General features: G+C 51.7%; 1 protein-coding gene across 1 annotated transcript in view; it reads right to left on the reverse strand.

Annotated features, from left to right (window-relative positions):
- Nucleotides 1–15,981: 15,981 nt before the first annotated feature.
- KIF6 (kinesin family member 6) overlaps nucleotides 15,982–26,362 on the reverse strand; it is a 376,398-nt gene continuing 366,017 nt past the window's right edge. Inside the window, 5 exon segments of the mRNA XM_014782562.2 lie at nucleotides 15,982–16,025; nucleotides 16,625–16,691; nucleotides 16,693–16,706; nucleotides 16,971–17,077; nucleotides 18,717–18,806. Of these exon segments, the coding sequence (XP_014638048.2) occupies nucleotides 15,982–16,025; nucleotides 16,625–16,691; nucleotides 16,693–16,706; nucleotides 16,971–17,077; nucleotides 18,717–18,806 (322 nt within the window).

Below are 26,362 nucleotides of genomic sequence, written 5' to 3' on the forward strand. Positions count from 1 at the left end.
TTTGCACTTTCTGGCTGTCATGAATAATGCTGCTGTGAATATTTGTATACACGTTTTTGTGGGATGTATTTTCATGTCTCTCGGGTACATCTCTGGGGGTGGAACTGCTGTGTCCCATGGTCACTCTATGTTTGACTTTTTGAGGAACTGCCAGACCATTTTCCAAAGCAGCTGTGCCATTTTGCAGTCCCACCAGCAGTGTGTGAGGTTTCCGGTTCTCTGCTTATGTTGGCTGATGTTTCCTGTAATGGGCTGTGGCAGCAGACACTGAGTTGCCTGCAACCCCACTTTGTACATGTCAGCCGCAGGCAGGGAGCGTGACTGGTCGCACCTGCCTGATAATCCTGCTCTGCGCTGCCTTAGGCCAGGCTCCCCAGGAGCAGCCCTGAGAGGGGGGGCTGTGTGTGAGCAGTGGAGTACCTGCAGACCCATAAGGCATGGGGCAAGCGGGCCAAACGGGGCACCCCAGCCCCAGCTCATCCTGCTTCCTGGGGGTCCTAGTGGGTAAAGCACGCTGGTTAGTCCCAAGTGGAGGCAGGGGACCCGGGCTTCCAGAGGCCCACATCCGCCGGTCATCGGGGCGTCTCTGGCTCTGTGCACCTGCAGGCAAAACGGCTGCAGTTGTCTGTGGACAGTGTCCTGAAGAGCCCCAGGTGCAGGCCAGGCCATTGGGAGCAATAACACATGAAGAGGGGGAGGGGCACAGAAATGGGGAGGGGATCAGAGGATTGTCAGTGTCCCTTGTATCCACTTTCCAAGCTCCCTTGCAGCTGGGGCGGCCATGTGACCCCATTTTGACCAATTAGAGCTGGGCAGTGGGCTGTGGCGGTGTGGGCAGCATTGTTCTATCCTGACAAAGGCTTCAGTGCAGCAGCCCCACCTTTCCCCCTCTGTCTGCACAGGTGACAGGACCTGCTGTGTCATCTCCTGTCTGTGAGGGAAGGGTCAAGAGGGTTGCAGAGATGCTCAGCCGATTCCTGCCCACACCCATCTCTAGATTTCAAAAATGTTAGAAACATAAACTCTATTTGTGTAAGCCACTGTTAGGTATTCTGTTACTTCCCAATGGTTACATAAGTTTTGTTTTTTTTCAATTGGTCAAGGCTTATTGGAGTTGGAAGGAAGAAGAACACACTCCAGTTGTCTCAAGTCATTGAAAGAATTGGTGACAGGAAGCCAGGGACAGCCAGGGTGCTGGTACACCCAGGCCCGCTTCCTTACTCCTGACTATCCACCATCAGCGTGCCTGCCCACTCTCCTCAGGGGGTCCCTCCCCTCTTCCCTCTGCTCTGCCCCCGTCTCTCTGCCTCAGAGTTCTGCCCCAGGCCCACCCCTGACATCTGGTCAGTGTCAGCTCCCACTGCCCTCTGCTTCTTTCTCTTGGTGTTTCTTGGCTCAAATCCTCTCAGAGGCTGAGTATCCAAGGCCCCCCTTCACGTGGCCACCTCAAGCTGAGGGTGGGCTGTCCTTGGGTCAAGTACCACCCTCAGCTGATCGGCCCCAGTCTGGGGGTGTGGGCATCACAGGTACAGGTGTCACTTGGGAGGGACTATGGGGAGGCAGACACTGTGGCCAGTATGTCCAGGACAAGCAATGATGGTTTCTGTAATGAGAAGTGAGGGGGTCTGACAGAAAATAAAAATAAGGGGGCTTAATGGAGTGGTGGTGATATAGGGTTCATCTCCTCTTGGGCCCAAACCAGAAGCACAACAAATGACAGGAGTGGATGTGCAAGAGTGGAGACTACGTGAGGGACCTCCTGACGCTGTGACAAGGGCCAAAGGCAGGCGAGGGGTCCTCCGCAGCACCCCATCCATCCTGGGGTTTAGGTGGGGTTCTGTCTGGAGGTGGCAGCCGCCCTCTCTGCAGTCCTGCTGGTTCTGGGATCCCTGAGGCCCCCAGGGATCTAACGCCGTCCCGTAGAGGCCCTCCTCACACCTAGAGCTCTCCCAGACAGCAGTGTGCTGGGATGTGGGCTCGTCTTGGAGGGAGAAGGAAGCATCTGGAGTCACAAAACTCCCCTTACCTGGTTTTAGCTCATGCTTTGGCGAGACTGGGCAAGAGTGCCGGCCGTCGTCTCGTCCCTGCAGGTCCGCTAATTCTCGGCTTTAAGCGGGGTTGTCGTTATACCTGCAAGGCCGTGTGATAATCAAATCTGATTTTATTGCCCTGGAGAAGCTCAATATGTGAAGAGTTCTCTCGGGTACCATTTAGAAAGCTCATCTGTTGATCTCTGGGAGATCTCAGGCAGGTCTTAGCAACTCTTAGCCCGAGTATCCTCGACAGGGCTGGACTCCGTGCACAGGTGATGGTGACGGTTCTAAGGTGGCAGGAAAAGGGTGAGCGAGAATGGACTGTCTGCATGGGAGAAAGGGTGAATGCGGTGGGCCGGGGGGTGTCTGCCACATGTTGGGGTGGAGGGAGGGCTGCGTCAGGTCCTGGGCAGGGAGTGGTCGCAGGTTCCCTGTGGGCAGAGCACTCCATTCATGTAGGGACCAGCCCCTGAGAGCCTCCTGTGCCGGCCGAGTGGGCCAGAACCGTGGCTCTGTCACCTCGCCTGGCTGCGCTTTCTCCCCTCTTCTGCTGCTCTCTCTGCTCTGCTGTCTTTTGGGTGCACCCCTGTAGCCTCCTCTCACACTCAGATTTTTACAGACCACCCGGAGACCGGCAAGGCATTACCCGACTGGAGTTGAGGGTAGAGTCTTTCTCGGGAGCTTGTCCAGTTTAACGGGGGGGCTTCTGAAAACCCCAAGGCCACAGAGCTGAAGAATGGTAACATATGGTGGAATTGGTGGTGGGGGTAACTCAGGAGGTCCTCAAAGCGCTCTGCACCTCAAGGAAGCCCCTCCCCCACCCTCCCCCCTTTGCTCGTTCAGTGCGCACTAATTGCGTGCCTCTGTGTGCTGGCACCTGTTTTAGCTACTCCTCCGGGTTGGCAGTGGCCTCACTTGGTCAGGTTCAGGAAAGGACCTGCAGACCTGCAGGGACCTCCCTGCCCATCAGACGTTCCATCTCCCGTCTCGACACCTCCCCACGTGGGCACTGCTGTGAGCCATGGATGGACACAGGGCATGATTTATAATCCTTTTCAGGGAATTATTGCTGCTAATGGGCAGAGCCAATTTGTGCTTCCTGAGCGGGGAGGGCAAAATCAATTAATGGAGAGTCTGCGCTGGCCAGGCCTGATGGCAGAGTGCGGCCTGACATCCGGCAGTGATAAGGGACTTTCTGAGGCTGAACTAATAAGGAGATTGGAGGAAAAAGAAGAAAAACAAACTCCCCCCAGATCAATTTTATGTACAATGGGCAGAGAATGCAGAGTAAACAGAGCAGCCTGGCAGGGGCCTCTTTCCGTCTGAATGAGCCCTGAGATAAGGACAGGACAGGCTGCCCACCCCGCCATCCAACATCGGTATTCGCTTACAGAGTCGCTCAATAGGCACAAATGAGAAGGGGCATGTTCCAAACCGGAACTAAGGGAGAAGATAAGGCTCACCTACCCCAGGTCTGTCATCTGCGGGGGAAAGGGCCAGCGGAGAGATGGAGCCCTGGTTTCAGATCTTGTCACATAACTGAGCCCACCTAAGAGATGGCACCACAGGACTGGAGCAACAAGTTCTGCGTGTGGTTGTCTGGGCTCCTGGAGGTCTCCCCACAGTGGTGGGTGCAGGAGAGCATCCTGGGTGGAGGCAGGGGAGGTGCAGGTCTTGTAGGGGTCTGTGTCTGCCCTCATGGCATCCTAGTGCATGATCTCAGGGGATGTGCAGCCTGACTGTGTGACCAGTTGAGAGGATGGGAAAAGCTGAGGGGTGATTTGAGGGAAAGGCTCAACACACACACACACACACACGCACACACACCTTTTATTGGTCTTGTTCAGAAATTTCCATTGTTTTTTGGAGCAACAGGATTCCTTTGTTACATGAAATCTTTCCCTGAGCCCCAGCAGGAAGCACAGTTCAGAGTGCGGCTCTGGTTAAAGTTGGGGGGCTGTCATTTTACCAGCCCAGAGGGCTTGATGGCAGGAGCCCCTACCCATGATCCTGAAGTAGATTGCCTGAGTTGGACTTACCTTAGAGCAGACCCTGAAGCAAAATGTGGGTGTGAGTAGTTCATCTGGGAGGTGATCCTAGGAAATGATCTCAAGAGAGTGGGACAGGAGACCAGGGAGGGAAGGCGGCCCATACCAGGTGTGTTATTGGTCAGGTGACTGCTGTGGGCCAATGGGGCTTGACCCCGCTGAGGACCTCTGGGACCCCCTGTAGGGCACCCTTCAGAGTTGTCCCACAGGGCAGCAAGGAAGCTGGGGTCTTTATCCACCAACTCCTGTCCCTCATTCGTTGAGGAGGGCTCCAGGGGAGGTTAACTCCCACTCTGCTGGCCTGCCCTGCCCATGGCTGAGAGAGCTCCTGTGACCGAAGAGCACCTTCAGGTAGAGACACGAAGGTGCTTGAGACAGGAGGCTGTTGGTGTGGATGGAGACTGTCCACTAGAGTTGCACGTGACCTCCAGGTGGGCTGGGGGACATGGACAGGACGCTGCTGGTGTCTGTCACTCTTAGTTCTCTGCCCCTTTTTCTGAGTCACCATGGTTTGTAATTCCTACAGGGAAATAACTCATCTGTGGAACTTAGTGAAGGAGCTGGTCAGCTTGTCCTGGTACATCAGGCAAATGTCCTTGGGAGCACGACAGGAGTGGGAGGACCATGCCCCTCTCTGTTGATGGCCCTAAATTTCAAAAAGGCGAGAGGATTGTTAAGGGATCCACAGGACACTCCATACCAAAGAAGCCCCCTATGTTTCCTGACGTCTTCATACTATGCAAAAAACTCAGAGCTGCAAGAGGCACTGGACCTAAAGCAGCAATAAGCTGGGAAGACACAGGCCAGGATGTAGACGAGGGGTGGTGACCAAGACAGACTTCATCCTGGCCCCAGGGAGGAGCAGAGCCCCTCCAGGGCCTGGGAGAGAGAATGAACTGAAGAGCTGAGAGCAAAGGGCGGGGCTGCCCCTGGGTGTGTGGGGTCCTGGGAAGTATTTTCTGTGGACCCTTGTCTATATAAGCAATTTCATTAAGAAATTCATGAGTCCATGTGATTTATTGGTGAAGATTTAGAATATGGCCGAGAAGAGGTGCTTATGGGTTTGTTTGTTGTCTAATTAGTGCATGAGAAGATTCTTTGTCCTACGTCTGAATGTGAGTCACTCTAGTCAGCACGTCAGCACCATTGTGGTGGCCCAAACTCCAGCAATGCCATCAAAAGAATGCTGTACCATGCGCGGGAATGATCTGCTCACCAGGCTGTTCCGGAACCAGGGACTGACCAAGAGGCCCCAGGACAACCCCACAGGCATGAATCCTGGGGACATTGGGACATCTGGTCAACCCCATGCATGACTTGAAGAGCCCCCTGAAGGGAGAAAAACGAACCGAGGCCTGGTCTGGGCTAGGGGTGACCCTCATGGATGGCATTGTTGGCCATGGCAGGTCCCACCACGGGAGGGAGACTTTCTAGCAAGCCACTTCAAAGTGCAGGGCCCTCTGAGGCATGGGGCTGAGATCTTCTTGCCTGGGGCTGAGGACAATGATGGAAAAGGCAAATCCAAAAGATATTTCAGAGAAGAGAAGATGACAGCAGTATCCCACACCTGGGACCAGAGAGGGGATGGGGCTGGTCTGGGGAAGGGCTGCCTTCTTGAGACAAGGACCTGAGTGAATTGACGCGGGGAGTACCTAGCCAGCTTTCCACCGGCTCTGTGCTCTGAGTTCCCCACAATGTGCATAAAATTGGCTCAGCCCTGCTGGCTGGCACTCTGCCATGGAAACCCAAAATAAAGCAGTGAGCCCTGAGGAAGGTTGCTGCCTCGTCCCTTGCCATGAGAGAAACATCCAGGGCCATATCCAGGAGTTGGAGCCTGTGCGAAATAAAGGAAACATTATTTCCCCCTCCTACATTTTACACGTGCATTTTCACCTTCCAATAGTCACAGCCAACCTTTCCACACCTACTCTGCCTTAAAGCCCTGGCAGCCCTAAGACACCCATCAGGGAATACTCTCTCCCCCGTAGTTTTACACAGCCCAATTCCCCACAAATCCCCTAACTGCCATGCTCCGTGTTCCTATTCAACAGCTCAGCCCCAGGCCTTCTCACATCAGGGAACCTCTAACTTCCCAGTCTCGCCCTGAGCCCGCCTCTTCTGCCTGCCTCTCCACACCTGCCCCGGCTCGAATTCTTGCCCACCTTGACAGCGAGCCCAGGCCCATCCTATCCCACTCCCAACTCCTTCTTAGCTTGGATTTCCTTGTATTTTTTTATTATCTGTCTCCCTAGTTAGAGTGAAAGTTCCAAGACGACTGGCACTTTCTCCATCTCGGTCACCTCCAGCTCATCCGAATTTAGCACAGTGGATGACACATCCTTGTTAACAGAATGACTAGATGTATGAGTCATTTTTATATCTAAGGAATTACAAGGGGTATCTTCCTGCCTTTATTTTAAACACACACCCATTGCATTAAAAAAAAAATCCTTGTCTACTATGTCTGTCACCTGTGTCATTCCTTGGGTCTGTTTCTATTTCTATCAATTGGTTTTCTCCTATGGGCTGTATTTTCCTGCTTCTTTCATGCCTGGTAATTTTTTTTTTGGATGACATGTCTACATTGTTTGGTGCTGGATTTTTTTTTTTTTTTATTCCTTTACATATTTTTGAGCTTTTTGGGGGGACTCAGTGAAGTTACTTGGGAAATTACTGGCAGCAATTCGACTCTTTTGAGACTTACTTTTCACATTTTGTTAGGCTGGGCTAACTTGGCCCCACTGCCAAGGCAATACTCTTCTGTGTTTGCTATTCAAGGACTCTCTTGAATAGTAGATTTCTCCACTGTGGCCGTTGGGAACATGAGATCTTCCCAGCCCTGTGTTATCTCCAGAAATTGTTCTGCTTGCTCCTTTCTGGCGGTTCTTTCCTCAGCCTTGGGTGATTGCCTCACACACATGCGTTGGTCAGCAGTTAGCTGAAGACTGGCGAGTACCCTCTGCAGATCTCCAGAGTGCATTCTCTCGCTCTGTCTGCAGCTCACTCATCTCTGGTACTCTGCCTTGCAAATTTGAGCCACCTTGGCCTCCCTGGACTCCCAGCTCCATGTCCTCAACTCAAGGAAACCACTGGGTGCCATCTGGTTCCCCTTTCCTGAACTGAACATGCTTTGCGGGCAGGAAGTCGGGGCGATCACAGGGCTCGCCTCATTTGTTTCTCTTCTCTTAGGCATCAATGTTCTATGCTGCCTTTTATCCACTGTCTGAAAACCCTTGTTTTATACATTTTGTCTAGTTTTCGGTTGTTTAAAGCAGGAGGGTAAATCAAGCCCCTGGTGCTCCATGATGGCGGTAAGTGGCAGTCTCCCTTTTTCACACATAGCCTACTCTCAGGTGCCTTTTGATAGGCAGCAGGGAGGGACAGAATGAACTCTGAGAAATTCTGCACCTAGTCAAGTACTGTCTCTGGGTTTCAATTTTTTTTATCAGCTAGCTATTGCTACAATTAATGCTTTATAACAAACCACTCCAATGTCAGTGGCTTATGACAACAAGGATTTATTCTCGTAATAGTGGGTCAGCCCAGTTTTAGCTGACCTGGGCTGGGCTCGACAGGGAATCTCTGCTCCAGGCTCCAGGGCTGCTGGGCTTGGCTCCAGGCTGTAGGCTGGGCTCAGGTCTGCTCTCTGTATGTTCTGGAATAGAGGCTGAAGGGGCAGCCCCTACCCAGGGTATTTTCTTTTCAAGGCAGATCACTGGAGTGCAAGAGGCAAGCCCAAGTATGCAAGCACATTTCAAGCCAACATTCCATTGACCACAGCAAGTCACAGGGCCGAGCCAGATTTAAGGGGTAGGAAAGCACACTCTGCCCCATGAGGCCATGACAAAGCTTCGGATATATAATTCTACTACAGGGGGTGGAGAACTAAGACTAGTCATTCACGTACCACAGGTTCTCTATCTGCTTCCTAAAAATCCCTTTTTGCAAGATCTGAGAAAGCTACAGTCTAATCCCAAGCCCTTCCCACCTCCCCCCCCCCCACCCCCCATAAAAAACTTTCTATCAAGGGGATGGCAGAGCCTATTGAATTCGGGTAGGGACTGGGCTGGAGTCACTGGCCAGGCTGCTTTCCAGAAGACATTTTGGGAAGCTCCACATTTTAGCCTGGTGTGAACTCGAATACTCTGGACCTCCCTGGCTCCACTGAGCCCAGGTGGGTTGCTGGAGAGTCTTTTTGGAAGATTCATCCATTTCTTCCATTTGCAGAGGGCAGTGAACTCTGGGGAAGGTGCACCGTAGTCAAGCATGTGTCCACATCAACGGCCAGCTTTCATTGGGAGAGGAGTTTTGGAGAGGGAGGCTCCTGCCCTAGTTGCTGCACACACTTTGCATATGACCCTCTTAGCAGGACACCAGTGTCCCATCTGTTTGTTTTTCTCTTTTCTTCATCTCCTCTCCTGCCTTAGTGATTGCTCCAGGAGGCGGGTTCGCACCTCGCATGGGGCCACGCCACACATCTCTGTCAACAAGGCCTTTGGATCCAGGAGATAACTTCTCAGCAGGAGATCCAAAGTCCACAGACTCCTACCAACTCTAGAGGGCCGAGAGCACTAAGGTGTGCCAGGTCACTGATGCTGTTTCCGAGGGACTCTGGCCAACGCCATACCATCTCTGGGACTCTTGAGAGTGTGCGAGTGTATCTACATGTATGCCCCATGGACTCTTGGGGAACCAAGAGAACCAGGCTGTAAGGACTCCATTCGGCCTTCCCCTGGCTCTGTGGACTTTATTGAGGACTGACTATGTGCTAGAGAACTGTGAGGGCCAGAAGTGAACCAGAGGGACTGGGCCCTGTCCCAATGGGCCCAGTCACAGAGCCAGAGTGAGGTCATGGGAGTGACACCAGCCTGAGAAGCAGGAGATCCGAGCTCTGACTCTGCTATGCATTAATTGAAGGAGTATTTCTCGAGTACTGACTCGTGCTGGGGACACAGTCATGAGCAAGACAGACAGGTTCCTTTTGTTAAGGACCTTTTAGTCTTGGGGGGTTGCAGGCCATAAAAAAATAAGCAAATAAAGAAAGATGATGTGTCAGGTAGTGATGAAGAAAATAAAACAGAGCAATGGGATAGAGAGTAACTAGGGATCACTTTAGATGAAGTGGTCAGGGAAAACCCCCCTGAGGAGGGGACATTTGCCACTAACTAGCTGTATTAGCAAGCCAGGGTCTCCCCTTTGCTTCAGTTTCTAATTATATAGATGAGGGCCCGTCTAGCTTTGAAATGTAATGGTCTCTCTTCTGCATGATCCTTTTACACAGCCCTGAAAAGGGGGTAATAAAAAATAAGCCAATTATACTGCATGCTCTCTCTGCCCTCTCTCCAGGTGGGAGGTCCTATGTGCATAGGACAGAGACAGCAGGAGCAGTGGATGGGACTTTATTCAGCTAGCCTCATTTCCAGGTGCTGTTCTTCTCCCACCCTCCATTCCCCCTCTGCTGCCAGCAGCTGGCTTGGGACCACGCTGTCACCCCCCTGACGCAGGCCAGGCGGCAGTTCTTCAGGGCCTCCTGAGGCTTGGGCTGGCCCGCCTCTGCTGGATCTGTATCGCGGAGCCAGGGCCTGGAGTGCGGAGAGGGCTCACTGAGACAAGACTCGGGCAGCTGGCTTTCACCTGTGCGAGCGGGGAGTTTCGGCCCAAATCCTGCAGGGCCCCAGGTGCCCACACTACCCCTCTCAGGCTGTCTGCAGAGCTCATGGGAGCCATCCACTGCTCTCTGGCTGCTGCGATGTCCTTAGACCCTGCAGGGTGGGCGGCTCCCTGGAGATACAGCTGACTCAGGCACTGCCTACAGGTTGTTGGGGCCATGCGGGTGATGGTGGAGGGTTAGGGCTAGGAGATGGGATTGGCCATCAGATTGCTCTGCATTCCACTGCCTTGTCTTTGGCTGCAACCCACTGCCTGGCCTGCCTCAGCCATTCCTGGGCTTCTAAACGAGGGGGTGGGGCAAGGGAGTGGGCTGGCAAATAACTAAAAATAACCGATTATTATTTCCCCCAAATTCTGCCAGTTTGAGCTTCCTCTGCCACTACCTTATGATGGCACTACTTCATAATCTCAGAGGTTTATAATCATCTATGTGAAACACCAGTATAAGAGTGTACTGAAGGCCTCGTCCTGCCCTGAGCAGCCCACAGCTCCAGCAGCCACAGTAAGGATGTCACCACAAGCCCAGGCCCCAGCCTCACTGGCAGCCTCCAGGACAGCACCCTTAAAGAAACACAGCCCCCTTCACTGGAATCAAAGCCACCAGTTGCTCCCAGCAGCACACAGATCACTTCTGAAGCCAGGGTGAGTGAGAGGAGGCTCTTCTTCTGTACTCTGTTGTTGCTGTCACAATGCACAGCTGGACACTTACTGGAAACCTGAAATGAGACAGGATGTTCTTGGTCAGGCTGCACCTGGGGGCACCGACTTCTCCCTGGATTGAAGAGTGAGGGGGGAGGCTGCAGGCCATTCCTCCGGGGTCTCGGGCAGCGTGCTTCTCAGTGCCCTGACTCCCAGGGGTTGCATTTACTCCCCAGGCTCTGAAGGAAGATGCCTCCTTTGCTCTTTGCAAAAGTTTCATCTCCCTCAGCCAGGGCCAGCACTCATTCTCCAACCGCACGGTTTTCACCGACACTCCTACTTAATTCTCCAAGAGATTCTCTCCTTGCTTTTTGCTCCAGACATTCATTATATCCCAGGATGGCTCCTCCTAACCATGTGGCCCCGTCTTGTCACCTCCCATGGCTGGGCATGGAGAAGGGTTCTCTGGACTAAGAACCAGGGCCCCTGAGTTCTAGCCAGGATGATCCCCAACCCGTGGTGCGACTTTGGGCAAACCGTGTTAGTTCCCTGGTCCTCACTTCCCTCATTTCCCAGTCCCTGGGGCAGATGAGGCACCTGGACAAAGCATGGCCCCTGGCTTCTCAAAGTGTGGTCCACAGACTGGCAGCATTGGCATCCCCTGGGAACTTGTTAAAAAATGCAGAATCTTGGGCCCCACTCAGACTTACTGGATCAGAATCTGCATTTTAACAAAACCGCTAGTTTCCCTGGCACATTAAAGTGTGAGAAGAACTGGTATGAGTGACATGCAGTCAATTCGCTTAAAGTTTGGTTATATAATAAGAGCAAAAGGAAATTTCTAAATATTTTTGGGTGGAGTAATGAAGTCAGTGTTCAAAAAACAAAATGGCAGCAGCTTGAGGGCTTGAGGGGCAAGGCAGCTGCAGCCATCCATGTGCGGCCTTGGGGACCTGGCAGTGGGTGGGGACTGTGGGCGAGGTCTGCTCAATATTGCGGAGGAAGAATCGGTAAGTCTCTGTGACACATTGAATGTGGGAAGTGACGGGAAGGAAGAGGTCAAAAACAATTCAGGATTATGAGCACTTGGTCCTTCAGATCTAATTCTGTGTGCAGGAGCTCAGGCTGGCCCGGCTATTTGATTAAATGGAGATGGTCCTTACTTTTTTTTTTTTTTTTTTTTTTGGTGAGGAAGATCAGCCCTGAGCTAACATCCACGCCAACCCTCCTCTTTTTTTGCTGAGGAAGGCTGGCCCTGGGCTAACATCCGTGCCCATCTTCCTCCACTCTATATGGGACGCTGCCACAGCATGGCTTAGACAAGCGGTGCATTGGCGCCTGGGATCTGAACCCGGGCCGCCAGCAGCGGAGCGCAAGCACTTAACCGCTATGCCACAGGGCCGGCCCCAAGATGGTCCTTATTTTTAAGACACTTCTAGCTGTCCTGACTGAATCCTAGGACAGGAAGGAAGGACATCAGGCACACCAGAGCATATGAAGGTGATGTGTTCCAGTCATTCTGGACCCGGGATTCCCAGTTCTGCTCGGAGAGGGCAGGTCCTGGGGACCACCAAGCACGTGGCTGCTGATTAAACCATGAGTCTGAGGTTTCCTCTGCACCATTGCTAAGCAGGCTGGGCCAGGATGAGTTCATGCCGCCAGGGCAGTCAGCACAGAATCCGAGTCAGCTCCCACCCACCCACTGACCCCCACAGACACTCGCATGCACTGATGACTAGGGGAGGGGCAGTGGGGGGGTGGAGCTGAGAAGAAATGCCGCAGAGCAGGCTCAGAGCATTCAATACTCCAAGACACAGTTCTTCAAGTGCGACACAGACTGCGACACAAAATGAAAGGTGCCGTTTCTAGTTCATTCTTTACTGTATGAACCCCAGTCACGTGGTGGAGCTGTCATCTATACTGAGGTTTTGTGACTGTGGATTCCCAGAATAGAAGGTGCTGCTACAGACAGACCATTAAGAAAACCTCACACCTCACCGCGTTAAACCAGTTCTAACCACGGAAGCCAATTTCCCTGCCGCCAGCTCCCCGGTGCTTGGCGGTTTACAAGGGACTTTTATGGACATTACTTAGGAGAGGCTGACCACCTGGGCAAAGGTGGAGTCTGAAGTTGACGGATGTGAGAGGGAGGCTCTAGGAGGTGACCTGCCCAAGGTCACACGGTCAGAAATAGCCCTTGCTTTTAGTTCTGGGTTCCTTCCGTTTCACGGGGAGAGCTCCTGAACAAAGGAGCGAGCTGGAGGGTTTCTCAGAGTGGAGATGGTGGGACTGGGGGTGGCGGGGGGCTCTGAGGCACTCGAGCAGAGCTGAAGAAGAGGGCATCGTGGCCACGGGGGTCACACCAAGGTTCCTGTCCGGATGGAAATACTTCCAAACACAGCGACTAAGAAAGATGATTGGGGAAAAAAAAAAAGCATTCTAGATAGGGGTTAACTTCATTTTCTCAGATTTAAAAAACATCCTTGGCAGTCAGAAACAGTGGCTTTGACACCATGGATGACTAACGCCCCTTAGGGGGGATATATACCTGTCTACACGTGCCCCTGGCAGGGATTTAAACGGTCCACAGCTTTTCCCGGGGATCGTCAATCAAGTAGATTCATCCTGGCCCTGGGTGAAGTTGAAGAGACTGGGGGCGAGGCTTATGTTAAATCACCCTCTCCAGGCTCCTGCTCCCAGGCTGATGGTTACAAAGTCTCCATAACGAGCACTCCTGAAGAAGCCCAGACAGACAGCTCTGCTAAATTAAGAGCAGAGGCAGCCCAGGGCAAGGAGAGGGAAGTGTTTGCTTTGGCTGGGGAAGGTGCTGGGCCCGGCCTGCTGTCTGCCTGGCCAGGAGCCTGCCAAGTGGGCCATGCAGACAGTGCTGTGTGCTGTGACCTGGGCCATCTGCACCTGACCTAGCAGGACAGGGACCCTTTGAAATCCTGTCTTCAGCTTCCTTTGTGGCTCCATGGTCACTAAGAACCCAGGATTATTTTTCTTTCCTTAAGAATAAAAATGGAACCCTGGAACTTTTGTTTGTTTTGATGAATGACTTCCAGGCTGCTGTTTGTTTGGAGAACAAAGCTCCCCAGCTGCAGGGAGGGTAGAGGCCAAGAGATGAGCAGAGTGGCTTCTCAAGGCAGTGTGGCTCAGTGAAGAGAGCGTAGAAAGCCTGGGTTATCCCGGCTCTGCCATTGTTAACTGGGCAGGTTATTCAATCTCTGTGTGCCTCAGTTTCCTCACCTGTCAAAAGGAGGATCATACTCTTGGCTCTGTACACCTTACAAGAGTGTTGAGAACATCAGATGAAATAATATAAATGAAAAAAATGTATTAATGGTAACGTGCCATACACATTTTCATAAAAGTGCCCCACCCTTCTGATAACGTCTCTATGATGCATACAAAAGCCGGGGAAACATAACTTACAAACATTGCTTACTTGTAGGCTTCTTTTTTTTTTTCAGTGAGGAATATTGGCCCTGAGCTAACATCTGTTGCCAATCCTCCTCTTTTTGCTTGAGGAAGATTGTCACTGAGCTAACATCTGTGCCAGTCTCCCTCTATTTTGTATGTAGGATGCCCCCATAGCATGGCTTGATGAGTGTTGTGTAGGTCCGTGCCTGGGATCCAAACCCACGAACCCCAGGCCTCTGAAGCGGAGTGCACGAACGTAACCACTATGCCACTGGGCTGGCCGCTGGCAGGCTTCTGGATGGGAGAAATGACGAGATCTGAACCCATAGGTCCGCGCCCAGGATCCGGGCCTGCGAACTCCCAGCTGCCAAAGTGGAGCACTTGAACTTAACCACTATGCCACTGGGCTGGCCCCTATTTTCATGAGTTTTTTTTTTTACAGAGGAGGTGGTCTCGCAGCTGCAAAGGCCAAAAGCTCCCTCCGCTATGTCCCAGACACCATCCCCTCTCACTTCCTCAAAGAATTTTCTCCTGCAGTTTGGTCTGCTTCTCCACATCATCAATTTCCTTCTTTCTATTGGACCAGGCCTTTCACTACAGAGACACGTGTTCGTAACCTTTTAAAACAAAACCCAAAACCCCTCGCCTTGGTCCTGATTTCCCTTTGGCTCTGCCTCATTTCTCTGCTCCTCTTCCCAGCTGAACTCCCTGGGAGAGTTGTCTCTACTCACTGTCTCTGCTTTCTCTCCTCAAATACTCCAATGGCGTTTTCATTCTCCCAGTCCCCTGACTAAAAGGGCACTTATCCATGACCAACATGACATGCGAAATGGCCAACGGTCAGTGTTCCGTCCTTGCTTACTGACTCAACCTCTCAGCAGCACTGGACTCCACTGGCCCGTTTCCCTTAGAACACATTCTCCTGCAGACCTGCCTGAGGCCACACTCACTCACCTGCTGGCCCTAGCCGAGCCTTCCCAGTGTCCTTGGTTGGATCTTACCTTCTCCCGCTAAATGTCATAGTGCCCCAGGAATCTGTTGTCAGCAATTGGAATAACACTATTTGCTCTCTTCTAAGGGGGCATTATCCAGTGCCATGGCTTTACACACCATCCAGACCTCCCGGCTGACCTCCAGAGTCACATTGAGCTGCCTACTCAGCATCTCCCTGGGATCTCAGATTGCGTCTGAAACTCCAAATGGGCCAGCCAGAACCCTTGATTCCTCCAGCTCCTTCCCTCTGATGTCCACTACCCCCTGCCTTTCTCGTTGTAGGAAATGACACCACCATTGTCTTAGCTGCTCAGATGAGAAGCCCAGGAGCCCTCCTAACTCTTCTCTCTTTCTCACATCTCATGTCCAATCCGCTGGTGGGTCCAGGCTACCCTCACCCCTTGCCTGGAGCTTCCCACGATCCTGACAACAGTGCTACTCCCAGTCTCCTACCACCCACACCACATTCAACACCCAGAGTGGGTTCTCGAAAGCACCAATCAGATCACATCACACCATGGTTGAAATTCTTTGCTGAGTTCCCACTGCACCTGGAGTAGAAGCCAGGGCCCCCTTACCCCCTCACTCGGTCCTCCAGCCACTCCAGCCTCCTTCTCACCCTGTGACCAAGCCAAGGTCCTTCCCCTCCAGGGCTCTTCACTTTCTGCTCACTCACAGAACACTGCATGGCTGCTCCATTCTCACTACTCAGCTATCGGTTTCAAGTTCTCCTCTCCAGAGGGGCCTCCCCCTTGCTCCCCAGCTAAAAGCACCTTCCCAGTTGCTCTCTACAATACTACATATTTTAGCTATTTCATAGCATTTATTAGCACCTCACACGATCTTACGTATCTGTTGATGTGTTCATCATCTATCTCTTTGCTCCTCCCAGAACATCAAGGACTGAACTCTGTGATGTTCACTGCTAGGGCCCTAGTACTGGTACAGTGCCTGGCATACAGAAGGTGCCCAATAAATACAGTGTTCATTCACTGATTGGCTGTTCAGTACTGTTCAGTGTCCAATACATATTGTTAGAGTATTTTGGGGGTAGACGGGGCCTTGGAAATCACCGAATCTAATTTTCTGTCTTTTTTTTTTAAGATAAGGAGACTGAAGGTGAGAGAAGGAAAGTTATGGGGTCAAGGTGGGACAGCAAGTCGGTGGCAGGTGTCTCAGGCCTCGGAGAAGACCTGACAACGGTGCTGATGTAGCTGGTCTGGTGGTGAAGAGAGCACAGTAAGCAGGCTGGCATCCCAGCGAGCCTGCCTGCACGGCAAAGGCCGTCCTTCACTGGGGTGCTCCACCCACGTGCAAACCTCCCGCTGTCTGAACTGCAGAGAGGTGGCCATAAGCCGAGAGTGTAGGCCCTCAGGGTACGTGTCAGTCATTAGAGGACCCAGTCTGCCGTTTCATCCATCAACGGGCCTCATTGACACGTGAAGGCAATGCTAAACCTGTCTAGCAGCCTTTGCATTCCTGGCTAAGACTAAGGCTGGCTAAGACTAAGGCGGGGCTGAGGCAGGGGGCCCTGGGGCTCTCCCTGGGGCTCTCTGGGGAGAGGAAGGCAGGAGAGAAGGCCTGTCCACAGCAGGTGGGCAGCTGCCAAGAGGAAGAGTGGGGCCGTCAGTGATGAAGGCTGGAAAGGGCCTTCTCTCTCATCCTGTGTCTGACCCACCACACACGTTGCCTCTGTAACTGTTACGGTGTCCTCAGACCTGGGCTTCAAGTGGTGTTTCTGTCTATAACTCAGTGGCCAGAACCCCACTCCCACAGGAGGGTGAGGTTTCCAGCCAGGGATTCAGCAAGTTTCCAAACCGTCACTCAGCCCCTCCTGTTCTGAGAGGGCTGAGTGAAGGAGAGCTGGCTTTGGGGAGAGAGAACAAAAGGAGCTGAAGGTCTGGAGGAGGGAGAGGCGCTTTGCCAGGCAGGGCGGGTGCATCTGGGCCAGCCACCCCTTGGGCCTGTGTTGGTGTTTCTGACGCTGCCCTCTGTGGCTTTCTCTCGAAGGAAGCAGAGGCCAGGCACATGTGAAGTGACGGCAGGGCCAGTAAGCTTCCCACTTCCTTCCCACCTCACTGCTCGCTCCAGCCTTCCCCCCCTCCCCACCAAGTGTTGGTGAGCAGAGTCGGGTGAGTGGTGCCCTGGAGGAAGGTGCACTTACATTTCTTCTGCAGGATGCTCTGTCTGGCCTTGATGAACGCCAAGATGTCTGAGTCTGTCTGGCTGTCCCCGGTGAGAGGGACGGACGACGTTGACCTTGCAGGGATGCTGGGGACAACCACACATCACACTTACTGCTACTTACATTTCGACTCAGTGCTTACCTTCCCAAAGTGCTTCCCATTTTCAGCGACCGCATCTCACCCAGGAAGCTGGGCCACTGCACTCGGCCTCCTCCTGACTCTCTCCACCTCCTCTGTGCAGCAGCCACAGCCATCCTTTTACACGCAAACGTGTCATGTCTTCTCCTGGCTTAAACCGTTAGTGGCTTCTCATTGCTCTTGGAATGATATTCAAACTCCATCGCTGTGTGGTCGGATCCCTCTGTGATCTGGCTCCCAGTTCACTACGCTCCGGCCACCCTGACCTCCTTTCTGTGACTCAAATACACCAAGTTCCTTCTGGCCTCAGGCCCTTTGCTTTTACTGTCCCCTCCCCCTGGGCTGCTCTCCCCCAGACCTTCACATGGCTGAATGTGCTTTCTTTCTCCACCTCCTCCATCCCCTCACCACCATGCCTCCCCAGCCCCCTGCAACTTAACCAAACCAAGCCCATTCTACCTGGGGCTTAACTGTTTCCTTCAGCACCCAGCACTCAACTTAGATGGCATATAGTTTAGGATGTCTCCCCAGTGCGTCCCCATCCCCCACCATGGCTTAGCTAGTTGCTCCTGAGGCAGAGATAACTGTTCTCCCCTCTCTCCTTAAAAAAAGAACCATAATATTTAGCTGAGAAAGGTGCTGCAGCTAAAAACCGCCTACATTTCCCAGCCTCCTTTGCAGCTACGTGTGGCCAGGTGACCAGGTTCTGGCCAATGAGATTTGTAAGAAGTGCTGTGTGGGATTTCCAGGAGCTTCCCTTTAAAAGGGAGAGATGTGTGTGCCCTTCTCCCTCCTCTTTCTCCATCCAACTCCTGTACATATAAAATCCCCCTTAAGAAAATTTAGAGCAATGCACTCTCTTGGCTCTGCCAAGCTTCCATCCTCACAGCTGTCACTGCACACAGCAGGTGACAGTGCCCACTCCCTTAGAAGGCGGTGAGGATTGTATAAAGGATTTTGGGTCGGCATTCCAGCTGCAACTCCACGAGAAGTGCTACAGCAGAGTTGCGGCAGGGAGGGCAGGGAGCTGCGTGGCGCTGTTCGTTCTGTCTGGGGGTGGGGAGGACAGTGGGTGGGATGCTCCCTTGGACAGCCTTGGGAGAAGAGTAGGGTCGGCCAGGTGAAGAAGGGCACGCAGGTGTTCTAGTCAGAGGGCACAAAGAGCAGGCGCTGGGGCGAGGCCTCATCAACTTTGCTCAGCCTGGAGCGAATGGCTCCCAGGCCTGAGACCAGGCTTGTCACCCCATGTCCGTCCCTGCCTGGGGACTCTGTGGCGAGGCTAGTGGGCTATTTTGGAACTGCTCCTGGGCCAGCTCCTCTTTCCTTTAAAGGCCCCAGGTACACCTACACACAAGGAGTCATGGAGCAACTCTGCCCGCACAGGGCCCCAGTGACCCTGGGAGAAAATTCCCCAGCTCTGCGAGATGGCATCTGTGAGAGATCCCAGGGAGTTCCCGGGGTTCCAGGGTGGAGGGCAGCCTTGGACAAGGGGCTCCTCTGATAGCGGGGGTAGTGGACCGGCGATTTTGTCCCACTCCGCCTACTGTAGGGGCCGTCACAGGCATTAGAGGAAGAAGACCACAGACCTGTCTTCCAGGGAGGCGCTGGTGCTGCTCTGCTCCTGGCTGTGCAGGGTGGGGCAAGGTGAGGGCAGGATTTTTCTGGCATTCACATCACTGCAAAAGATCAACCAACAAAAGGAAAAGGTAGGGGAGGAGGTTTACAGAAGAGAAATTTAGGCTTTATATTCCAGAGCTGTTATGGACCGAATGTTTGTGTCACCCCCAAATTTATATGTTGAAGCCCTAACCCTCAATGTGATGGTATTTGGAGGTGGGGCCATTGGGAGGTAATTAAGTTTCGATGAGGTCATGAGGGTGGGCCCCCATGATGGGATTGGTGCCCTTATAAGAAGAGGAAGAGACACCAGAGCTCTCTCTCTCCCATGTGAGGACACAGCAAGAAGATGGCCATCTGCAAGCCAGGAAGAGGGTCTTTACCAGAAACTGATCCTGTTGGACCTCGATCTGGGACTTGCCAGCCTCCAGAACTGTGAGAAATAAATAAATTCCTGTTGTTTAAGCCACCGAGTCCATGGTATTTTGTTATGGCAGCTTAAGCTGACTAAGACAGGGGCCAAGATCCTTGTCATGGATGATGTCTTAGTTAGCTCAGGCTGCTATAACAGAATACCATAGACTGGGTGGCTTAACCAACAGGAATTTATTTCTTCTGTTTCTGGAGGTTGGAAGTCTGAGATCAGGGTGTCAGCATGGTCAAGTTCTCATGAGAGTCCTCTTCTGGATTGCAGACTGTCAAATTTTTGTTGTGTTTCCCATGGTGGAAAGAGAGTGAGCTAGCTCTCTGACCTCTTCTTATAAAGGCACTAATCCCATTCATGAGGGCCCCACCCTCATGACCTAAAGGCCCACCTCCAAATACCATCACCTTGGGGGTTATATTTCAACATATGAACTTTTGGAGGATACATTCAGTTCATAACATTCTGCCTTGGCTCCCCAAAATTCACGTCCTTCTCATGTGTAAAATACATTCATCCCTATTCCACCAGCCCCAAAAGTCTTAACTCATTCCAGCGTCAACTCTGAAGTCTACAGTCCAAGTCTTATCTAAATATCATCTAAATTAGACATGAGTGAGACTCGAGGTACAATTCATCCTGAGGGAAAAGTTCCTTTCCAGCTGTGAACCTGGGAAACCAGACAAGGTATGTGCTTCCAAAATACAATGATGGGACAGGCATAGGACAGACATTCCCATGCCAAAATGGAGAAACAGGAAAGAAGAAAGGGGTGACAGGTCGTAAGCAAGTCCAAAATCTAGTAGTGCAAACTCCACGAGATTTTCAGTCTTGAGAGTAATCCTCTTCGGCTCATGCTCTGCCTCCAGACCCACTGGGGTGAAGGTCCCGTGTTCTAGACCCACTGAGGTGGAGATCCTGCTGGGCTCTGCTGTGCAGGGGTCGTGCTCTCATGGTTCTGCTGGGTGGCCCTGCCCCCACAGCTTTTGCCAGAGGCCCTTTGGCCTGTTGAAAGCAAGGCTATGGTCACCCCTTTTGAAATGGAGGAGGCAGCTGTGACGATCTCTGAATCATCTTTGGGGTCATTCTTCCCTTGTCTTGAAGAATAGTGCACATTCACAGCAAATAGCTCTTTAGTCCCATCCCATAAAATCCAAGAAGTCCAACAGTCTTCCTTCATTTCCTTCCCATCTCCTTCTCCTTCAGTTCAATCTGTCAGTTTTCTTGCTGAGGTAGCTGATGAAGTCTGGGATTCACACCTACACTAATTTCCTTATGAAATGGTTGCTCAGCCACACCCCTAGTGTTCTCTTCTGAAGATGTTTTCTCATTTTTTGCAATATGGATAGGCTGAGAATTTTCCAAATCTTTAAGTTCTAGCTCCTTTTTGCTTAATAATTCCACCTTCAAGTCATTTCTCTGTTCTTATATTTACCATAAGCAGTCAGGAGGAGCCAAGCCACTCCTTCAACACTTTGCTTGGAAATCTCCTCAGCTAAATATCTAATTCAATCACGTGCAAGTTCTACCTTCCACAAAACACTACAACATGAACACAATTCAGCCAAGTTCTTTGCAACTTTATAACAAGGATTGCCTTTTCTTTATTGTCCAATAACATCTTCCTCATTTCTGTCTGAGACCTCATCAGAATATCCTTTACCATCCATATTTCTACCAACATTCTCTACATGATTATTTACGTATTCTCTAAGAAGACGGAAGCTTTCTCTACAGCTCTCCTCTTTCCTTTCTGAGCCCTCACCAGAATAGCCTTTAAAAGTCCGTTCACGACAGTCTCAGCTTCTTCTAGCATGCAGTTCAAAACTCTCTCAGCCTCTGCCTAGTACCTGGTTCTAAAACTGCTTCTACATTTTTAGGTATTTGTTATAACAGCACCTTGCTTCTGGTACTAATGTCTGTTTTAGTCAGTTTGGGCTACTATAACAAAGTACCATAGACTGAGAGGCTTATAAACAATGGAAATTCATTTCTCACAGTTTTGGAGGCTGGAAGTCTGAGATCAGGGTGCCAGCATGGTTGTGTTCTGGTGAGAGCCTTCCGGGTTGCAGACTGCCGACTTCTCATTGTGTCCTCGTGTGGTGAAAGAGAGTGGGCTAGCTTTCTGGCCTTTTCTTATAAGGGCACTAATCCCATTCATGAGGGCCCCACCCTCGTGACCGAATCATCTCCCAAAGGCCCCACCTCCTAACAGCAGCACATTGGGGGATAGGTTTCAACAAAGGAATTTTGGGAGGACACAAACATTTCGTCCATAACAGATGGTTTACACATCAGTTTTCACAGTTGCAGCATTGCACGTAGTGGATGCACAAGCTGAACAAAAACGACACTGATCATAGCTGTCATTTATAGACGCCATCTACACACCAGGTTCTGGGGGAGCGCTCCGCAAACATCATGCCATTTAATCCTCTCGGTAGCCTCGCTATCCTCGTTATATGGATGAGAAAACTGAGGCCTAGAGAGGGTAAAGAAATTCTAAAAGTTATCCAGCTTGTAAGTGGCAGAATCTGGGTCTAATCACGTCTCTGTGAGGCTTCAGAACCCGTGCTTTCAGCTATGATGCTTTACTAACCGGACCCGACTCTGGCGCTCTGAGGAAGCACACGTTGGAGATGCATGGCTCGCCCCGGCCATATCGACTCACCAGCTCCGTGCTCCCTGAGTGAGGAGTCGGGTCCAACAGCTCACGCAGATGCAATTTTGTCCGTTTAACTAGGCTGCCTGGTGCATGTGCCATGCCTTGGATTCCTGGTTGCAAACAGTGGAACCCAGCAGTGCCCCTTGGGAGGTGAAGAGGCCAGCAGCCAAAGCTGCCCTGGGATGCCAGTGACATTATGGGGTCGTCTCGCTCTTGTTTTGGGATGATCCTGCCTAGACACAATGTCAGAGCTGGCAGAGGCCTAAAAGTCACCTGGCTAGAACCCTCCTTTTACAGATGGGGACATTCAGGCTGAGAGGTGGGCTAGGGTAGAGACAGTCCAAGGCACTCCACAGGCCTGACAACCTGTTGTCCCATCTGTGAGTACAGCCCCTTCCTCAGCTCCAGCCTTCTGCCCTCTCCCATCTCAGCCCGTGGCAGGGCCCCTTACCCTGCGCCTGCCCCCATAGGTTCCGGCTGTGAGTCAAACAAACAGGACAGGAAATCAGGGCCTGGGAATTGTTTTTCAGATGGTTATTTCCCAGCATCCCAGAGACTCTCTACTGAGTCTTGGGGAGAGTCCAGGATCTGTGCTGTCTGGCGAGGGCTGCGGTAGGACCTGAGGCAGCCACAAGGTGGCAGGCTCTGCCTGCTTTTCTCTGGAGAACAGCGGCCAATTCTCAGGGCTCCTTCTGAGGGGCTCCTGGTGCAGGCCCTGGGAAGGGAAGGCGAAAGGGCTTTCCGTCCTGGAGGTGCTTTGATTACACCGGGTCAAGCTCAGTTTGGAAGCTGTAGCGTCTTCAAGATCAAGTCATTGGTACACGAATTGGCTCATTAACTCAACGGTTTCTCAGCGGAGCCTTTTCTAAGATGCCAGGGAGTGTTCACAGGCGCCAACTTGAGGGTTGGGAGAGGAAGGAAGAGGAGCAGAGATGGACATGGGCAGGGCAGAAGGGCATCACCACACCATGGCAGATGGGGCATCCAGCACCCTCTGCGGAGGCCCAGCTGCCCGACCCATTGCCTCAACCAGCTCATGCAGGAGGAAGGCACATGCAAAGGCTTGGGGCTCCTGAGGGAAATAACTCCTCTAGTCCCGAGGCTGCTGGAGTGTCCCTGGATGCCTCAGCTCGGTTTCCGAGCCCTCAGGATGATACCACGAATTACTTCTGTCCTCTCTCCTGACCAATCAGCCTTTGACAATGAATTCATTTCTCACATTGACATTCCTTCTGGAGACAGAACAAACCAGCCATCAGAATTAATGATCTCTTTCTTAATAAGGATTAATAAGTAACATCAATAATGATTAAGCTTCCTGGATTGCCTAACAGCGTGTTGTGAATTTAGTGCGATCAGCCCGTAGGCCCTGAGCATCCTTGGGGAAGTGACAAAATCAGGTTTCCTTCAGAACCTGAGGAGCAGAGGACCGGCGCCTGGCTGCAGCGAGTCCGTCGAGAGCAGCCACTCTGGAGCTCGGGCGCAAACAGTCAGCCGGAGGCGCCCTCTCGCTGCAGTAGCTCTTCAATGGCACCGGAACATTTATCTGCTCGTAGAATAGTAGTGTCAGAGGGACCCTGACGCATCTTACAGACAAGACAGGGAATCCCCAAGCGGAGAGCTGGCTTGCCCAGGGCCCACTGCTTGTAAAGAGCATTTGTTTGATACAGCCGTTGTGAAAGTCTAAGTTGAGGGGACTCCTTGGAGGTAACAGACGGTGAGCTGATATGCACCTCTAAAATCCAAGGTTCTGAACTTCAGGATTAAGGATCTCTTGGCAAGCACATCCTGGGATCATCTTAAATTGGATACCTAAGGAATGTCCAGGAATGCCAAGGCCAGAATGGGCCCTGCTTTTCAGACAAGGTGGATGCCGGGGGAGAAGCAGGATTCTAACGGTTGTTCCCCAAGGAGATCCTAGGAGGCCCTGCCCAGTGGCTAGTTCTTAGATCTAAGCTGGCAGCAGAGTGGACAAATGGACAAGCAAAAAGAGGGGCAGCCTCAGCTGATGGAGAGCATGGAAGAAGGGGCAAGAAGCACAGTGGGGAAGACAGGGAAAAAAAAAAAAACAGGAGAAAGAGAATGTAGGGTGGGAATAAAGATAGGTAGAGTGAGAGAGTGGAAGAAAGAGATGGGAGAAGAAGGGGGTGAAGGAGTAAAGCCGAGAGGGGAGAGGAGGCAGGGGGAGGGCAGGGGAGCAGGAGGTGGGAGGGAGGAAGAAACGCCACTCAGCACGGAGTCGGAAGTTCAAAGAGGCAGCATTTCACGTAATTAACTACCGAGTTCAAAACATCACATTCCCTTTCGAGCCTCAGTTTTCTCATTAGTTAAATGGGGGCATTGAATTCAGGGGTTCTCAACAGAAATGGTGGGGCCAATAGCAGGGAGCTCTGGTTCCAGTCAGAGGCTGGCCTTCTAAGCAAGGAGAGATTTGCTCTTTGAAAATCCTGGCCCCTTGGAAAATCAGACTGTGGACACCCCCCCAAGCAGGGGGCCCGGCATTTGGCAGAATATAAAGAAAGCATGATTGTATGAAATAGTACAGAATATGGGCTGGAAAACATCACCTCCTACTAAACAACAGAACATACATGTGCCCCTAAGGGCTCTTGTGAACATCAAAGGAAGCTGACCTGAGGAGTGAGGGGGGTGGCCAGACGCTGACAGGCCTGGTCAGTCCTGGGCTCACCACTTATTAGCTGGGTGACCTTGGGCAAGTTAATTAATCTCTCGGGGCCTGAGTGTTCTCATCTGTAAAATGGGGACAAGGATGGCACCTATGTCACCCATTTGTTCAGTGCCTGGCCCATGGGGCCCTTGATAAACGACAGGGATATTATTACCACAGGAGAAGAAAGCCAATGCTGGCTCCTTGGAGAATGTAAGGACATCAATCCTCCGCTGTTGGCTGTTTGCAGAGAATGTGTGAGGAGCTGCGAGGACCTGGGATGGGTCACGGCCCCGCCTCCCCCGAGTAGAGCTCTGTGAGCTCCTTTCTGCCAGCATCAAGGAGCACGGGGCAGGTGAATGGCAGTGTCCCCAGATGGCTCCCTTTCCAGTCTCTAGCAGGGAGCTTTTTCCTCTCACCTCTCTGTTGTAACATTTCCGCCCACAGTTTTTGGTATCCAAACTACTGTGTGTGGGGGAATTTAGGGGAGCCGAACACTCATAGTTTAGGTGTCCTAACAAACACTGTTCAGGACACTTGGTTATCTCTGCCGAGGTTTAGAGATCCGACCAGGGCACCGGCAGCCACCACATGTGACGGGGCCTCAATAGCGCTCCAGAGCCTGCCTGGGAGCCATCTCTCCAGAGACCCTTCTTCCAGCAGTCATCAAACGGGCTTGGGGTTGAGCTCTAGAAGCATGCTTTTGGGAAAGGTCCCACGGGTGATCTGATACACATCTTTGAAATTCAAGATTCTGAACTTCACTCGCAGGCACAGTCTATTTCTACCTTATAGCCGGGGAGTGTGTTTACTAGGCCTTTCCTGACACACACATCATGCACTTTATTGTCTTAGAAAAGAGGCTGGGGAAATAACCAGGGGTTCTGCACCTCATAATTGGGAGGAGAGCTCATTCTTGTGTGGCAGACAAATGAGAGGCTCAGAATGGAGCCAGAGCAGTGACTGGGGGCAGCTCTGTCCTCTTGGCTGGCCTGGACCAGTGTTTTTCAGATATGCTCTGTGGAGTCCTGGGGTTTCATGGAAGGGGCCCTGTGTGGGGAGAGAGGCAGGTATATAGAGGTTGCAAACTCAAGTGCCCCAGGGGTTGGCAGGTACCCAAATAAACTCAGAGAGGGTCCGTGTAGGACATTCATGCTAAGCTGCTTGTACTGTCATGGAGCAGTGCAGCTGTCTACTTACACCGCCTTTAATTTTTTTAAATTAATGGCCTATTTTTTAGCGAAGTTTTAGGTTTATAGCAAATTGAGCAGATAGTACAGAGAAACCCCATATAACCCCTCTCTCCCCACTTAGAGTTTCCCCTATTATTAACAACTTGCATTAGCGCTGTACATTTGTTACAACTGATGAACCAACAGCGATACGTTATTAGCTGAAGTCCATACCTTGCATGGGGGTTCACTCTTTCTGTTGTACAGTTCTGTGGATTTTGACAAATGCATCATATCATATATCCACCATTACAGTGTCAAACAGCAGTTTCACTGCCTTAAAAGTCCCCTGTGTTCCCTCTATTCATCTTCTCCCTCCTCCCTCTCTCTCCCTGGCAATCACTGATCTCTATACTGTCTCCATAGTTTTGCCTTTTCCAGAATGTCCTAGTTGGAATCATTATGTAGCCTTTTCAGACTGGCTTCGTTCACTTAGCAATATGCATTTAAGTTTCCTTCATGTCTTTTCATGGCTCAATAGCTCATTTCTTTTTAGCACTGAATAATATTCTACTGTCTGGATGTACCACAGTTTGTTTACCCATTCAACTGTCAAGGACATCTTGGTTGCTTCCAGTTTTGGCAATTATGAATAAAGCTGCTATAAATGTCCATGTGCAGGTTTT

The sequence above is a fragment of the Ceratotherium simum genome, chromosome 13 (assembly GCF_057802395.1).
Source record: "Ceratotherium simum simum isolate JZ-2026a chromosome 13, ASM5780239v1, whole genome shotgun sequence".
Classification (NCBI taxonomy): domain Eukaryota; kingdom Metazoa; phylum Chordata; class Mammalia; order Perissodactyla; family Rhinocerotidae; genus Ceratotherium; species Ceratotherium simum.